Raw genomic sequence first — 17422 nt, forward strand, 5'->3', positions numbered from 1 at the left:
TGATGTGTTAACAGGAAAACAATGTGCATTTGGTTCAATGCATTTAACCATAAATATGCCCAAACGTCTGCTTTTAGGGACGAAGGTGCTTCTAAAATCCTGTCGGCCTCACTGTGAACAGTAATGGCGTGCTTTAATACCGCCCCCTAGGGGTTGGGAGGTATATTGATACTGAAAAAACATCGATATTTATCTTTGTATTGATTTTTATGCACTGCCTTAGTAGAAACAGTGTGCTTGCCTTGATTTTTATACAGCCATGGCCACGTAAGTGACTGCAGCGGCAGACTTTGGCTACTTGGTCGGGTGAGTGAGTATTTTTGCTGATCAGCGGTCGTTCCTGGAAGGCTGGGAGAAGTCGCTCTCTGAGGCAGCGTAGTGAATCAGTCCAGTCCCTGTTAATGAGAAGCAACCCCTCACACTTCCTGCACAGCAGCATCTGGTGGAAAAACCACTGTTGGTGGGGCTGATGTGATGAGATGCAGAGAAACTGAGAGGAGAGGAAATCTGCATTTATCTCTTAAAAGAACAGCGCGCACACTGAAAATCTCTACGTACAGATATTTGGAACTAAATCAGCTTACATTGACAATTACAACATAGAAATGAATCGTCCCATAAACCAGTTTATTTTTGATGTTTTATTTTTCAATGTCAGGTGATTTAGCTCAGTAAAAATGTACCGAATGGAGTCAACAGCACACATTGCTCGCCTGTCTTTCTGATTGGCCCTGGAGAATGTCCTGTGTCAGTTGTTTTTCTGTGCAGAGCTGTAGCCATTTTGATTCTAAGGAAAGTTTCTATCGTGCGTAAAGAGGAGAAGCACCGTGCCATCCAGAACTCAGGCTGAATCTGGGAACTTTCCGCTGCTTCGCTGGAACAAGTCTCCCTGCAACCCAGCGCCGCTGATCGGGTGCTTTGCCAAAGAAAGCCTTTCCTTGGCACGTCTCATAATGGTCCCCCATACCTGTGCAAGGATATAGAATAAAATAAAAGGGGAAGATTTAGGTAAATGGCAAGTTTGCCTGAATAAAAAGGCAAATGAAAGCATGCAGGAAAACACAAGGCTGGTTCACCCGGCAGGATTTTAAAATGGTCGGCCAATTTTCAAAGCCTGAGAGACGCCACATGTACTGATAAAAGAAATGTTAGATGAAACAGGTTTGGTCGTACAGTGTGTGGTATCCGGTCAGACGGTGAGCTCAACACAGCACACAGAACAGATTTCACTCAGGATCATTCAGACAGCAGATGGGAAATCTTGTGAAACCTCTCAATCAAACATGAGTAAAGAAACATGGATGGCGAGGAAGAACAATGGACTGGGACTGATTTTATCAGAGAAAAAACATAAAAAGGAAAGGCGTTTGGTTAAAACAGTGGAGAATGGGGGCTCTGCCATCTATGAGATGGAGGTGAGCTGTTTTTTGTTGTTTCTCTGGGTTTCCCTCCCTGTGCTCTCTGATTGGCTACACGTCACATTCAACAGGCGGAGTGCTCATGTGTCCTCGGTCCCTGATTTGAGGTCTGAGCGGTCCTGATGTTCCACTGAGCGGACCAGATCGCTCTTAACACACGGCAGGAATATCTCTTAAGATTAAGGCGCCTCCAGGGCAAAATCCAGGCAAAGTATCCTGCTGAGGGAACCAGGCTTTACTTCTGTGCCAGTTAGGAGCTGTGATGATAATAAAGTAACAGCAGCAGGGAAGAAGTATCAGTGATGACGCTCATTTCCGCACCCAAGATTCAACCGTCTCTGACTGGAGGAGTTCTCCACTTCTGAGTTGTGATTTTTAGAAATCTAACCAATCAGATATATAACAGTACTAGCAGTTTAATTTAACATGTTGAAGTGCTATAATACATTGTGCTAAAATACATTTCTGACATGACCGTTATATAAAATGCTCAACATTCTAATTGGATTTTATTTGTCAACATGATTTAAATCAGACCAAGCAGCAAGCGCTTATAGAGTTGCAAACTTGGCGACTTTTCGGCGCCCTCTAACAACCCCCCCCCCCCACAAAGCGACTAACCACAAATCTAGTGACTATTTTTTGTCATATCTAGTGACTTCATGTCAAAGCACCGATCGTTTCGCTGTTACAGTCTTGAGGCGAGTCCCTCCCTCCCCACTTAGCCAAGAACTGCTCTGCTCCGTTTTAACGTTGCTAATGTATAACGCACGCGCACAGCTGCCCGTGATACCCACACGTGATACCCACACCCATACAGTCTGGAGCAGGTGAAGCTGCAGGTGGTTCTGACCACACCATTGGACCGGTGCCCGTAGCTCTTAATGAGAACTAAAGGTAGCTCTTATTAAGCTGCTGTTCACAAAGCATCTTAGGCCTTAAGAGAGCTCCTAAAGTGAAAAATGTTAGGAGTGGTGAGGAGGACTTTTAGTGAGGCTAAGAGTGTCTTAAGGAGGGAAGATGGTGGAAACGGAGAGAGCTGATTGGCTGATCCACCACCTAAACAGTGGAGGAAACGAGCACATAAACTTCTAGAACAATCATACAATTATTAATATGTAGATAAGAAAAACTTTATAGTTTCCATAGGGGGAAATTAATACGTTTCAGTGGCCCGACGGGTTAAAGGCGCCTCTACCTAAACTCATTTACTGAGGATAATAAACAATAGGCGAAACATTGGATAATTATGAAAGTGGAGAAATTAACAAAGAATCTGTATAAAAGAGGTGACAAACAATTTCTGTATTGCATGATAATGTCAGTAGCCTAAATGGTCATCTAGAAGGTTGCTGTGTGATGCCGTCTCCTCGCTTTGATCGTTGCACGGAGCGCTTCTCACTTTCCAGGCTGATGTGTAGAAGCAGCAAGACGCGCAGAGAGAAAGATGCATTGATCTGTGGCGATACGCTTCAAAGTCTGTGTATGTGTGCCGTGATCCAGGGATGAATTTACTTTTCCTGCATTCTCCTACCAGAGCTGCTCGCTGTGTGCGGGGCTGCTCTGCTTTCCTCCTTTTTTTCCAAACCCAACCACTTTACACAAGCAGGCGATCCCAGTATAATGCTGACAGGGGCGTGCGCGTTACAATTCAGAATTTCTGACTTCCAACTCTCCACAGATAAGTGACATCTTCTCCCAGGAGGGTTATTAAGAATAATTAAACCTCTACTTAAAAGCACGACCCTAAATGTGAGCATCTGATCTCACACTGGCTCTAATGTCCAAACTGAACACCTATCAGCCTCTAACATCGCGGGGCAGAAGCAACGTTGAGTGAGATGCTGCTGCTGGTCGCGTTGGTAGCCCACTTGGTTCATCATAATGATGTTTTGTCTTCAGAGAACCTGAGAGAAGCGCTGGAGAAGCTGAAGCTTGCGTCCTCAGACAGCACCACGGACGGCACGGAGAGCAGTCTGGACTGCCTGCTCAGCGCCCTGGCCCACAACAGTGAGTACACGCTGCAGGCTTCTAACACAGCATGTTTGTCTGGGGAGGCTGCGTTCACCATCACAACCTCCATCAGGATCCGTGGAGTTAGCCAAGCTTTCTCTCACTTTACACTGAAAGCAGTTGAGTGTTTGCTTCACAAAGTTCCTTCCATCCTTGCTCCCTGCCTCCTACTTCCAGCCTCTGTTTTATCACATTTAACATTTAAAGCTTGATCACTGTAGAGATATGTGCAGTGGCGGCTGGTGAAAAAAAATCTTGGTGGGGCTGGCCAATAGATTTCCCTGCCTAACCCAGTACATGCATTTAAATTAAAAGTCGGCAAATTACTACGATTCCACAATAAGCATTTAATTAATAAAAAAAAACATTGTTCACACAGGATTATTTTGGTGTTTTTGTCTTATTAATCCTTTTCACAGACTCATGCCAGAGGGTTTGCATACATTGTACATGTACGTATATTATTACGAAACAAACGTTTACGTCTTGACTTAAATATGTATCCTAATTTTTTATTTATATAATGATTTAAGTAGAACAATGACTAGTGCAAAATTAAGTTGTATTTACCGGAGATGAAGTGTAGACTGCAAATTCTGTCATAGTGTGATGGCTCCCACAGTCGATTGGCATCCTGCATCCTTTTCATTGAAATTATCCATTTATTTCTTCTTTCTTTGGTAAACGAAAGAAATGTACATCCGACGATTTGGAATGCCTCTGTGTGCAACCGGGAGCACAACAAGTCGTAGGCATTGTTTTGATTCCAAAAATAAACTAAAAGTACGCTCTAATTCACCCGTTTTGTCACGGTGGTAAGCGAAAACAGTACTGTTTTGCCGACCACCGTTACCCGGATGTAGCTCGTGACGTCACGCGTGAAGTGCACCTATCACTGTGCAGCTAGGGCTACTACTCCAGGATCCCCAAAGCCATTCATTTTGGCGAAGCTGATTGGCCAAATATTTATAAATCTTCCCTAGCAACAGTATACGATTGGTTATCTCGCTACACTTGTAGGGCTCCTTGAGTCACAGCCCCAAAAGTGTAGAAGAAGAGAAATGATACGTCTGTTGGTCAATTAGTAGAAGTGTTTTAATAATTCTTATTACATGTAGCCACGTACTATTAAGTAAAAACTGACATTAATAATACTTTTAAAATCTATATATATTTTGACTTTTCCCCTCCACATCTAGGGAGGGCAGCGCCCGAGCGCCCCCTATGGGCCAGCCGCCACTGGATATGTGACATAAATTGCTGTTCAGTTTGTATCTATACATTTGAAATTTGATCATAAAAGGACATCTTTGTGGTTAAGTTGTGAATCTTTGCATGGCAAACGTGCTGGACCCGAGTTAATTTGGCAGACCAAAGGAGACACGCGCAGACTGTCAGGGTCAGGTTGGATCAGATGGCATCGGGGGGAAGCTGCAGTGTTTCATGCTGGCACAGAGTGGTAGGAGGGAGCTACCGAGTCATGTTGCCTCCGCTGCTGAGTTGCTCAACATGAGTGGCAAGTCAGTGGGATTGAATTTCCATGAGTTGTGAGGTTAAGACTTGAACAATGACCTTGAGACAAAGAAGACACTTCTTCTGGGACCTGAGGATGGACAGCTGAAGACCGGTTTAGGTCGGGTTAGGGTTGTTCGGTATACCGGTACTAATATGGTACCTGGGTACTGCAACATTTAATACGGTACTATGCTGCATGTGAATGGGAGCGGTACTTGCAGCGCAGCAGACAGCATCGCTGATAGGAGGAGGAGCAAGTTCAGGAGAGAGAGACACTGTTGCCAACTCAACAACTTAGTCGCTAGATTTAGCGACTTTTAAGACCCCTCCTGTGACTTCTATTCAAAAACGAGGCCAGCAGCAAATCTAGCGACTTTTCTCTGTGTTGTTGGAGACTTGGGCGACAACACGTAAAAGCATGGATCTGTGTGCAGTTCACTGTTTTTAGTGAGCAGAAAGTGCTGCTGTGAGCCCTGGCCCTCCCATCTTCCAGGCACTGAAGTCCTGCCTGCAGCCCGCCTGCCAAAGGAGACCCGCTCCACTGCGTCTTCACATTTCAAGTGAATCACACAAGGCTGCCGCTGATCCTGCCCTGGTCTACAAAGCGGGATGTTAATATAATTATTTTGTCACTGAATCGTTGTTGCACTAAAATAAATCTCTGCCTGAAGAGAGAGGCTGCGTTGAAATGCTCGGCTCAGGCTGAGTCTGCAGTTTGTTTGAGCGGATCACGTCCCGTCAGATCTTGACAACTATTGAAGCTTTCTTCTCATTATAGAAGCTTTTATTCTGGTAATTTCATGACTTTGATCTCCTAATTAAAAATTGTCAAAGTATGGCCCGATCCATGCACTTTTGACTTTAATGATACTTTTTGGGTTCTCTTTTTATTTGAAAAAGTATCAAAATACATGATGGCACCAGTACCAAAATGTTGGTATCGTGACAACACCATAGCGGATGTTTGAGAAACCTCCTCCTATTTCAGGCGGAGACAGAGGTTAGAGCTTCCTGTGTTCCTGTAAAGAATCCAGATAAAGTCCATGTGGGTTTTTTCTCATTCAGCTGCCTGGGCTTCCTCTCAGCTCTGCCTGACAACAGTCATGACTAAAGACGCACATCACAAGGTCCACAAACCATTTGGAGATCAGTGTATTTTCAATTCAATTCTATTTACATAGCGCAATCCACAACACATGTAATCTCAAGGCACTTTTTACAAAGTCAAATTCAATCAAATCATCCAGACAGATGAAAAAGTTTCCTATCTAAGGAAACCCAGCAGGTTGCATCAAGTCTCTCCAAGCAGCATTCACTCCTCCTGAAAGAGCGTAGAGCTACAGTGGACAGTCGTCTGCATTGTTGATGGTTTTACAGCAATCCCTCATACTGAGCAAGCATGAAGCGACAGTGGAGAGGAAAACTCCCATTTAACAGGAAGAAACCTCCAGCAGAACCAGAACCAGGCTCAGTATGAACGGTCATCTGCCTCGACCGACTGGAGGTTAGAGAATACAGAGCAGAGACACAAAAGTATTACGCAGTAGTCGCAATAGGATTGTACCCGATGTCTGTATTCATGATGGCTGCTTCTCACAGCAACATTGAGTAAAACGTCATACTTTCACTGTTTACAGCAGCTCTCTATTATTTTTGTAGCATCTAGTCCACAGGTGTCAAAGTCCAGTCCTCAAGGGCCGGTGTCCTGCAACTTTTAGATGTGTCCCTGGTCCGACACGCCTGAGTCAAATAATCGGTTAATTAGCAGGACTCTGAAGAACCTGACTGCATACTAAGGAGCTAATTGTGCCATTTGATTCAGGTGTGTGGGACCAGGGAACCTCTAAAAGTTTCAGGACACCGACCCTCGAGGACTGGAGCTTGACACCCCTGATCTAGTCAGTCGTACAGGAGCCTGATAGCTGAAGGATCTGCCTCCCATTCTACTTTTAGAGACTCTAGGAACCACCAGTAGACCTGCAGTCAGAGAGCAAAGTGCTCTGTTAGGAACATACGGGGTAATCAGAGCTCTGATATATGATGGAGCTTGATTATTAAGGGCTTTATACGTTAGAAGGAGAATTTTTAATTCTATTCTTGATTTAACAGGAAGCCAATGAGGGGAAGCTAAAATTGGAGACATATGATCCCTCTTGTTGATTTTCATCAGAACTCTTGCCGCAGCATTTTGGATCAAATAAGGGTTCAAATTGCATTTTGTGGACTTCCTGATAGTAAAGAATTACAATAGTCCAGCTTTGAAGTAACAAATACATGGACTAGTTTTTCAGCATCACCCCTGGACAGAATGTTTCTAGTTTTGGCGATATTCCAGAACAACGGAGGACCATGTCACAAAGCAAATTTATTAAAAAAGATCAGAACATTAAAGGTGGAAAATAAAACCTCTAAAAAAAAGTATAAAACAGTGGACTGTACTTGGCTCTGACATGCCACAGCAGACAGTGTGATCCAATGTGTCTCCCCCTGAAGGCAGCTTTGTTTTCAGAACTGGATTTCACTCTAAGCGTCTCCTCTTGCAGACACTGAGGCCAGCAGGAAGATGCAGGAGATGGGCATTCTTCCCCTGCTCCCCACCCTGCTCAACCCGCAGTCCTCCTGCACCCCGAAGGTCGCCAACATCATAGCTGAGATGGCCAAAAACGGTGAGTTACTTCCAGGAGACGCGGTTGATCTGCTACGGATGGGCTTGGCTCAAAGGGAGAAATGATTTGCAGAGAAGAGGAGGACATTTAGTTTCATTTCTCTGAAAGTACCCATAGAATCAAACTGTGTTCGTGTGATCAGAGCTGCTGCTGACCGGCGGTTCTTCTGGAAGCACACAAACGGTGCCTAAAAAGCAGAGTTGGGCCTTCATTTTCCATCCTTTCTCTGTGCGATGAAAGCTTTTAGAGGAGAAATCAAAGGAGAGACGAGCAGACCTTGAGCAAGGAAAGGTTATGCTAATGACTGGGTTCTCAGTTTGCAAGATCGCCGCTAATGATCACTTGCCAGCAGTTAGCCAAGGCTGGCAACAACCCGCTGGCATTTATCTGTCACCGCTTCCGGAACGTCTGCAATCAGCCCAGTGACTGCGCCGCTAAAGACAGCTCAGGGTTTTTGGTTATTTAAGGCTGCGCAACAGGAAGAATCAAGGTAGAACGTCACTGTCTGCCCTTTTAATCCTGCGGGATCTTGGTTTTGAAGCTTCACGTTTTATTCTCTTATTTCACTGCGGATGATTGACTATTTGTGCTATTTTTTTATTGGACGTGCATATCTGGGTATGCTAAAGGTGCGTTACAGTACCCTGCAAAGGTATTCACAACTATTGCACTTTTTCACCATGTATTTTGATGAGATTTGATGCGAGGAACAAAACAACGTCATCTATAACAGTGACGCGTTGCTAATTCAACTTCCTGGTTAACCCCCGTCCATCCACTAGCCTTCACCTGTTTGTAATTTATTCTCTGAATGAGTCCCCATGTTCCGTGAAGGCCTCAGGGACTCATTAGACAAAGCTCTTGAGCAAACGGCATCACGAAGACCAAGAAAACAAAAGCCGTCACCTAAAATGCTGTGTTCAGACTAACACCGCACAAACCATCCCCCACAGTGAAACATGGTGGCGGGAGCATCATGCTGTGGGGATCCAAAGAAACCCAGCAGACAGCTCAGGGAGAAAGTTCTGGGTCAGAGTTAGTTTTCTGCAGCAGTCTCTGTTCAGTCCACCACCTGAACATGGAGGGAGGATGGACCACCTGCAGATGCACCGGGACATGGACGTCCACCTGGACTGACGGGCTGGCCAGAGAGAGCATGGATCAGAGAAGCAGCCAGGAGGCCCATAGTAACGCTGGAGGAGCTGCAGAGAACCACAGCTCAGGTGGGAGAGACAACTCTCAAGCCACTGCACAATCTGGCCTCTATGGAAAAGTGGTGAGAAGAAAGAAGGACATAAGAGGTCCAGTTAATTATTCACCAAAGACCATGTTGGGGTGGAAGCTGTACAGGATGTGGAATTATAATCATGATGGTCCTATCAGTGTATGCAGCATCACAACTGCAAAGGGTTGCTTGGAGTCAGTATTTGCTGTGATACTATATTTCAACTTTCAAGCCTTTGCACTCTGCAAATTGCTAATATATTGAAACAGTTATATGGGCTGTAACTGTAGGTAGTGTTTTTTAAAAACCCTCCATGCTTTTAGGCTCATATTTAGTTCTTAACATAAAACCAAACATTACTTTGAGGCTTACCGTATTTTTCGCACCATAAGGCGCACTAAATATTCTTCCCAAGTGTGTAATAATAACTCCGCCCCTTCATGTACACAGCTCCCTCGTGAGAGAGAGCTATCTGTCTCTGTCAGGAGGACAGAGTAGCTGGACTACACTGCTCTGTTTCTAACATAAGGCCAAAATAAACGTAACTTTTATATTGAATCAACTTAACTGGTTTATTGTTGCTAACGTGTACTCTGGGTGTGTGGGGTCCTTACATGAATGCACTTCTAGTTTACACATTACAGTCAGGCAGTCTTGTAAACAGCTCAGGGGTCCTGTTCCAGGGATGATCAGGTAGTGACACAGTTTACCGCAATGTGCTGAGCAGCTTTGTTGCTTACCAAAGTCATATTTACACATTTTAACAGATTTTTTAGCACATTGTACCACATAAAATCGGTCAGTAAGCACAACGGTGATCATATACAAGACACACCGGATTATAAGGTGCACTATTCATTTTTGAGAATATTTAATGGTTTTAATGGCGCGTTATAATCCGAAAAATTGCACCTTCCCCGTGGAGAAAGCTCCTTTTCTCCAGGGAGGGCCCAGCTCAGGGCCCAGGGAGGGCTCTTAGGCAGCAAACTCCTACTTTTCACAGCCAGGTCTACGGTGGAAAATCTTGATTTGCCTTTTGCAGAGAATTTAGCCAGAGAAAATCTTTACTATGTTCTCTTTTTCTTATGTTAACATTCAAAGCGACTCTACAAATACGTTTTAATCTTGATTTCAAAGAAGTCAGGGTTCATAGGGTCTTCTGGGAGTTTGTTCCCGATCAGTGAGGATAAGAACTAAATGCTGCTTCTCCATGTTTGCTTCTGTTAATTACTGATAACATTTGGTGGGTTGCTTATGTCATTCATTAATCTACAACTTGATTGTATTTTATTTCCCCTTTAATATTCACATGTAAAAACATTAGCTTATGTAATACTTTAGGGAACTGATGAATTTATGTCGTGATTTTACTGTTTCACCGTCACGTAAAACTGCCCAGGGTCTACAGGCACATTAGAAGCTGGTGCTATGCATCTCTTTTTGGATTGCCAAAATGTAATGTATTCGTTGTGCATTGTCCCCATCTAAATTAATAAATACTTAATTACCTCTTTTTCCTCTCCTGTGTGCCTTTCTATCACATAAAATCTGGAAAGAACGTAATGAAGTGTGTATTTTTAACATGTGGGGTCGTTTACACAACACATTCAGTTTGTGCTGCTAGAGAATTTCATGACTTCTGCTATTAATCTGGCACTAATTAGGGCTGGGTGAAAAATCAATTTAATCGATTAATTTGAATTTATAATTTCATTTTTGGAAAATGGGGATTTTATTTTGCCAGTCCACTGATTGGGCTTCCATGAAGAGAATAGCATGCAATGCTGAATATATGTTTAGGAAAATATGTTTTAATTTTTGTAGAGAGGAAACTTTTCTTCCCATAATATGAAGCACTTTAATTTACTCATTTACTTATTTTTTTAAGTTACTTTTAAGCTACACCAGTGAGCTGAAGCCTGTTCTTAGCTCATTGTGTAATACCAGTAGCAGCAAACATTTAGTTATATTTGCATTGTGTACAACGGCAGGGCCGCCATCTTGTTTTACAAGCGTGCTTGACAGCTTGGATTTAGATGCACTTTGAGATGAAATGTTTAACATAAAAGCAAGTTTTTAAAATAATTAATTTCTTTTTGTGAAACCAAAAGAAGAAAAAAAAATCCATTAATCTGATTTAGCATAATAAAATCAGGGATTTTATCTTTTAGCCATATCGCCCAGCTCTACACCAAATACCCGGAGCATCTTCACGTCATGTGCCTGTCTGATGTTGCTGTTTTAATAATTGGATCCTGGTCCTTAATGCACTGCTGTCCTTTTCTCCAGAGTTCATGCGGAGTCCCTGCGTGGAAGCCGGCCTCATAGCTCCTCTAGTTCAGCTGCTAAACTCCACCGACCAGGAGGTTTTACTGCAAACCGGCCGGGCGCTTGGCAACATCTGCTATGACAGCCGTAAGTAGGAGTTAGATTTGCTTTGGAAATGCTGAGTCAAAGGATTATTATAATATTTTGTTTCTAATCGCCTGCCATAAAACTGAGGAAGCTGGGTAACAAAGAGCATACTGGGGTTGGGAGTGATGCTGCTGAATCTTTGTAACTGGATGGTTATTTTTGTAGCGCCTCGGTTTGTTATCACCATAAACAGAATGGTGCTTCTACAGACCAGTGAAGGGGCCATGCAAAGATTACATCTACATCAGTAGGGATTAATGCAACTGGAATGTGCACAGTCACGTGCTGTAGTTAAGCTCCACTGTTCCTCGATATATAGACAAACCAAATGACAATAATCTGATTGCATTTAAAATGCTTCATGCATGCCTTCAGCTTTGTCCATTCTGACGGATTTCATCAGTTTGTGTACAAGGTGGGTATTTCTAGTGTGTCTGCAGGGACTTACAGTACCACCCAAGTTTAATCCTCATTCTGCCAAAAGCATTTTGATCACAGCTGTCAGACGTGATGCAGTCTGTTGAGTGGTTGGAGAGCTGGTCGCCTGGAATCTGCTGGGACCTGCCACTTGTTCAAGGAGGGAGGGGGTGGGGGGGGGGGGGGGGGGGGCTTCTTGCCATGAACATGCAGAGAAGAAGCAGCTGCTCACTACCTTTAAGTCTCTCTCTCTGTCTGCCACCCCCCCCCCTCCTCCCCCTCCTCCTGTGTTAGTCACAGGAAAGAAAGCCAATGAGTTTAGGGATATCATGGCTCCTCTGATGAATCCTGTCTCTAAGATCTGTGGTGTGGACATCCAGTGCTGTTGCTGTTGGGTTCCTGGACCGGCTTTCTATAATAGAAAAATTCACAAATATGTTTTTAAATCTGTTCTGGACACTGTGATTGTGGAGGACTAATCCTACCATAATTAAGAATACATTCAGAAATAAATGGCATTACTAAAGAATTACTTGCCACACAAATTAATGTAACATTAAATGCAACAAAATAAAAAAAGAAATGATTTGTTTAATAACTGTAAAAAAGATCAGAGATAAGTTGATATTTTGGTTTCAGTCGTTAGCTGTTGTCATTTATGTCTGTGTCCTGATTCTCGTTTTGCTTTTTAACACCTCTATTGTTAAATGTTTGAAAAATGGGAATTTATTAAAACAATGTTTTCCCTAGCCTTTTCATTTTTTCATAATACATTTTAAATAAAATTGCCCCCCAACTGATTTCCCTGAGCACATCTATTCCCACTCGTCTTTTTTTTTTTTCATCCCTTGGTCGCGTTACTGTCTTCTCCGCCTCATTATTAAACTTCGTGTTAGCTTGTTAAAGGAAAACCAAACTTTAATTTAAATGTTTTTTTTAATCTAACTTAATGATGGATCTGCACAAAATGATCTAAGTTTATGAGGTGAAAAAAAATAGTAAACAAGAATATAACTTGATGAAAATTGCCATGTCCGTATGTATCCGCCTGCCTTGTGATAAGGCCCATAAAATGTTCTGAAGTCCCATAGAGAAATGAAGTCCACTGGTGTGCAATCTAAGTGTCACATGACCTGCCAGTATAAAGCCACCTCTTCTGTAAGGCCCAGAGGCTGCAGCAGCACTAAGCTGGAGGAATCACACCATGAAGACCAAGGAGCTCTCCAGACAAGTCAGGAACAAAGTTGTTGAGAAGAACAAGTCAGGGTGGGGTTGAAAAAAATATCTAAATCTTTTATGTCACCCCGGAGCAGCATCAATTCCATCATCTTCAAGCGGAAAGCACACGGTACCACAACAAACCTGCCAAGAGAGGGACGCCCACCAGAACTCACAGCCCAGGAGGGCATTAATCAGAGCGGCAGCCCAGAGACCAAAAGTCATCCTGAAGGAGCTGCAGAGCTCCGCAGCAGAGACTGGAGGATCTGTCCAGAGAACCACAATAAGCTGTACGCTCCACAGAGCTGGGCTTTAAGGAAGAGTGGTCAGAAAAAAGCTGTTACTTAGTGTTAAAAGAAAAACTTAGTTTGACTTTGCCAAAAAGCATTTGGATCGTAGCACTCCGGTCGTTGATATCTTTGATAGAACGGTAAGCGATGTTCAGTGGTTTAATGTTCTCACAAAGTGGCTTTGATCTTCACTGGTACTCATGCAACCATCGATGCAACCAGTGACTCCACCACTTAGGCAGTCAGTGACCGACGGTCACATTTTCTGCTCGACTTCACTCATCTGGATCCCCAGCCCAGCAGGGACTGAACAGGAAGCTGGTACCGAGTAACCCTTCCTAATGGAGAACCCTAATATCCATTGTGTCGGATGGCTATCACTCTATGGCTTCTGACATGCTCCTGTACTTTTTGGCAGGATTTCATCTTGCCCCCTAAGCTTTCTCCAGCTTGCTCCTTTCACTTTGAGTCCAACAAAAAGCCAGGGTTCCCATTGCTTCCTGGTCTTGCATTGCTGCGTTATGTTTGGGTCTCGTGTAAATCACGTCGCCTCGCTTTTCGGACCACGCTGCCATGACGGGCACAGCCACACCGATGTGGGACTCAGCTGTAATGGAAACGAGCAGAACCGTGTAGAGTCGATTCAAGCCGAGCAGGTACTACCAGGGAAAAAGCCATTAGCCATTGAGGAAATCAAAGTTTCTCTGTTGCAGAAACGCATTATACTGCAGGTGGCATTGTGCGGGGCCTGAACATGGAATAACGTCAAATCTTGGTGGTTCCTTTATACTACACCTTTGTAGCTGATCTTCTAAGCAAAAGATCTTGCTACATTATTTTTCTATGATAGTAATAAGCATCAACACATCTATTTGACATATATTCATTAAAACTCATATTTCTTCCCTGTTTTGAATAAAAAAACAAAAAAACAATCCGCTCTCTGTCTACAACTATTGAAAGCCACAGGCTCCAAGACGGGGCTGTCACGTCATCGTGCTGCTGACAGAGTGCCACTAAAATGTGATATCCTACAAAAATACTCTAGGCTGAGATTGAGATTTGACGAGATGGTGAACAGCGTTAGATTGTGGTGAAAGCTCACCAGTGTCCCTGCAGCTTTGATGGCACCGGTGCTGTGAGCTGTTGTGGCTTGTTGGTGAAAAATCAGTTTAACGTCAATGGGTCTCAGGCATGTTTGGTTAGTTAGAAACAATTTTCATCATTTTTTTTTTCACTGCAACATGTATGTATGTTTCCTTGACATGTGAATTCCAAGGTGTCTGGTTACTTAAAGACCTTTCCAAAGTTTGTCTTGGTTTTTAACGTACATTCTGTCCAATTCTTGTATCTATAACCACGGTCAGAGAAGCGGGGTTCATTATAGATGGCATTTTTCCAGGGATCCAAAAGGCTCCAAATCTGTAGCCAAGGCAACGGCCAGGGAAAGAACAGGTTCTCCTTCATGGTTAGACCTTCCAGCTTTCATTGCCAACTCTGCCGGTTCTGGGAATCCAAACAACATCCATGAACGGAGAGCAGCAGGTCCTGATGACGTCCCAGAATATGTGCTCCAAGCTTGATGGATGAACTTCCAGTTGTCCTAACATTACTAACATCTCCTGTCAAGCTGCCAGTTGCTTCAAAACCTTCACAATCACAGCAGTAGTAGAAAATGGTCATGCCTGAAGCCCAGTCATCCTGTACTGCTGCCCTCCAGGATAATGAAATGTATTGAATGGCTTGTTAAACCACAGATCACAGCCAACCACTTCTCTCTGGGTTCAGAACTTCACGAGTCACTCTGCAAACTAACATAAAGACATCTCTTAACTCCATCATGGCCGGTCACCCTTCAGGTTCTGTGCTCAGTACCTGGACGTCCGTCCACGGTGCCAAAACAACTGTGCAGCCACTCCTGAGGAAAATCTGACGGGTTCATTTGTGGATTGTAGCACAGCAGTGGGACACATCCATTGGAATCATTGGAGCATATGGGGGAACGTTACCTAGCAACAGGTTTTCTTTATGGCCTTAAAAAGTCTCTTAAATTTTAAAATCTAAATTTATGGCCTTAAAAAGAATAGAATAGAATTCATAGAATTATCATGTTTGTCTTCATTTTTTTAAAATAGGTCTCAAATTTCTTAAGCCAATTTAACGCTATTTAGAACAATAAAGTGTTCCCGTGACTCTGAATTGTGCTTTATTAAATGGAGTTACAACTAAAAACACCCTGCCAATCAGCTTTCGGCTTATTGGTTAGTTCATATCACTCCACTTGATGATCCATATTCAGAAACAGTCAGAAGTTGTGCTGCCATTGTTGTGGTAAAATGCTAGTTTAGCAACACCTGGCATCAGAAGAACCAGTTTAAGGCTACAAACAACATAAGACTGAATGTTGGGTGTTTGGACCATGGAGTCGCATTTAGAAAGCGCTGTGAACGGTCTGAGATAGACGGCAGCTATCAGTCAGTGCTGCTGCAACATTAAACTGGTGTATAACCAAGAAGTAGAAGTCTCTCTTAGACAAAAACTGTGTCTCTCTGGTTAATTTCTGGTCAAAAATAAGTCTATTTTTTCATTCAGTGAAGTTGCTATAAATTTTACTCAAAAGTAGCGATACTTCCCAATAATATCATCCACGTAAAAGGAAAAAGTACTTTGCAGGAAAACTACTACTAAAAGTAAATTCCAAAAAGTTACTGCAGTTCTTCTGGACGTTTCTGTATGTCAGTATATAGGTCTTAAGTTTCATTCATAGTGGTCTTAAAAAAAATCTTATATTTGAGATGATGACACCTGCAGAAACCCTGCAGCAAGAGAGCCGATGTAGAGACAACATCCTGGTGCTCGAAATGCACAAAACAAAAAAGAGGATCATGGACTTCTCTCTGCGACCTGAACACACACCTCAGCAACAGCAGCCGTTCTTTAGAGAGTGTGGATGGAGTTAAACTCCTCTGAGTGCTGACCTCTGATGACCTCGCCTGCTACAAGAACCATGATTGTGAAATGGGCCAAGCATGGACTGCCCTGCCTGAGGAAACTGAAGCACACATCAGTCCCTACCAGCATCCTACAGCTTTCTGCAGAGCGATGGTGGCAAGAGTGTTGAACCAGCAGACTGTTACACAGCTTCCTGCCTCAAGCCGGTAAAAGGCTGAATTACTGCGATATTGATGCACTTCATATTCATGCAGTTATTTTACATTTCAGCTTCTTTGTGTTTTAATAACGTTGATTCTGATCTGACTGGTGGACAACTTGCTGTTAAGTCAACATGTGACCTGCTGATAGACTCTTGAAGGTCAAAACTGAATCTAAAGGTAATTTGTCTTTCAGTTGAATTGGAAACAGGAAATGTCCCACAGGTGCAAAAAGTTCTGAAATGATTCATTATCAGGGTCTAAAGCATTTTTAATCAGGGATCTTTCCATTTCTAAAAGCCTCTGCGACGCCCAGACAGGCTGTGTTTATGAAGACCTCAGCATCATCAAACCTTCCTAAGTTGAACTTGTGTCTTAATTTCTCCACTTTGCTTGATCATGAACTGTTTTTTTGTTGTCACTGGTTTATAAGCTTTTAGCACTGTGTTCATCCTTTTCCAGTTGTGCCTATTTTTAATTTTTTTTTCTCCTTTGTTTTGTGGTTGATTTTTGTCCTGGCCTCTTTTGTTTTTCAGATGAGGGCAGGAATGCAGTTCACCTGGCAGGAGGGGCTCAGATAGTAGCTGAACACATTAAATCCCTCTCCCAAAATACTGATCCGGAAAATGAGAGGCTCTTGACTGTCTTTTGTGGCATGCTGATGAACTATAGCAATGATAATGGTAATGACCATCTTCCCCCAAAGATCTTTAACTCATCTCAACTAATCAGCGGGCGTTCTCTTTCTTACACACAGACGGTAGATGTTGTACTGAATCTGCTGCTCTGGTTCAGCCTCATCTGATCCTTTCTTTCTGTCGCATCCTCTTGCTTTTCCATCATCTTCACTGAGGTAATCTGAAAGCGTCGTTGCCTTTCACCCTAGCTGTACCTTCCTCCTAACCCTTGGCCAGCTGGGACTTTGTAGTGTGTGCTGTGACTCAGCTGCTAGAATGCCCTCATCAGTTTCATAGATTTTTAGCTATTCTAGTAACATGGCTGAAGGGAGTATCTGTTAGTTGAGCATTCTGGTCTACAGCTAACTGGTCTGCATGTTTAGGAGCCCTGCTACTTGAATCCAGCAGCAGATTGG

The 17422-nt window shown here is 43.2% G+C and overlaps 1 protein-coding gene across 2 annotated transcripts in view; it reads left to right on the plus strand.

Annotated features, from left to right (window-relative positions):
• rap1gds1 (RAP1, GTP-GDP dissociation stimulator 1) overlaps positions 1-17422 on the plus strand; it is a 46972-nt gene that overhangs the window by 2026 nt on the left and 27524 nt on the right. The window contains exons 2-5 of one of the 2 annotated variants that reach the window (XM_036146123.1): positions 3321-3428; positions 7490-7612; positions 11127-11252; positions 16866-17012. In XM_036146123.1, coding sequence (XP_036002016.1) covers positions 3321-3428; positions 7490-7612; positions 11127-11252; positions 16866-17012 — 504 coding nt within the window. The remainder of the gene's footprint in view (positions 1-3320; positions 3429-7489; positions 7613-11126; positions 11253-16865; positions 17013-17422) is intronic. The other variant, XM_036146124.1, reaches the window with a different exon arrangement.

This window comes from Fundulus heteroclitus, chromosome 14 (assembly GCF_011125445.2).
Source record: "Fundulus heteroclitus isolate FHET01 chromosome 14, MU-UCD_Fhet_4.1, whole genome shotgun sequence".
Classification (NCBI taxonomy): Eukaryota; Metazoa; Chordata; class Actinopteri; order Cyprinodontiformes; family Fundulidae; genus Fundulus; species Fundulus heteroclitus.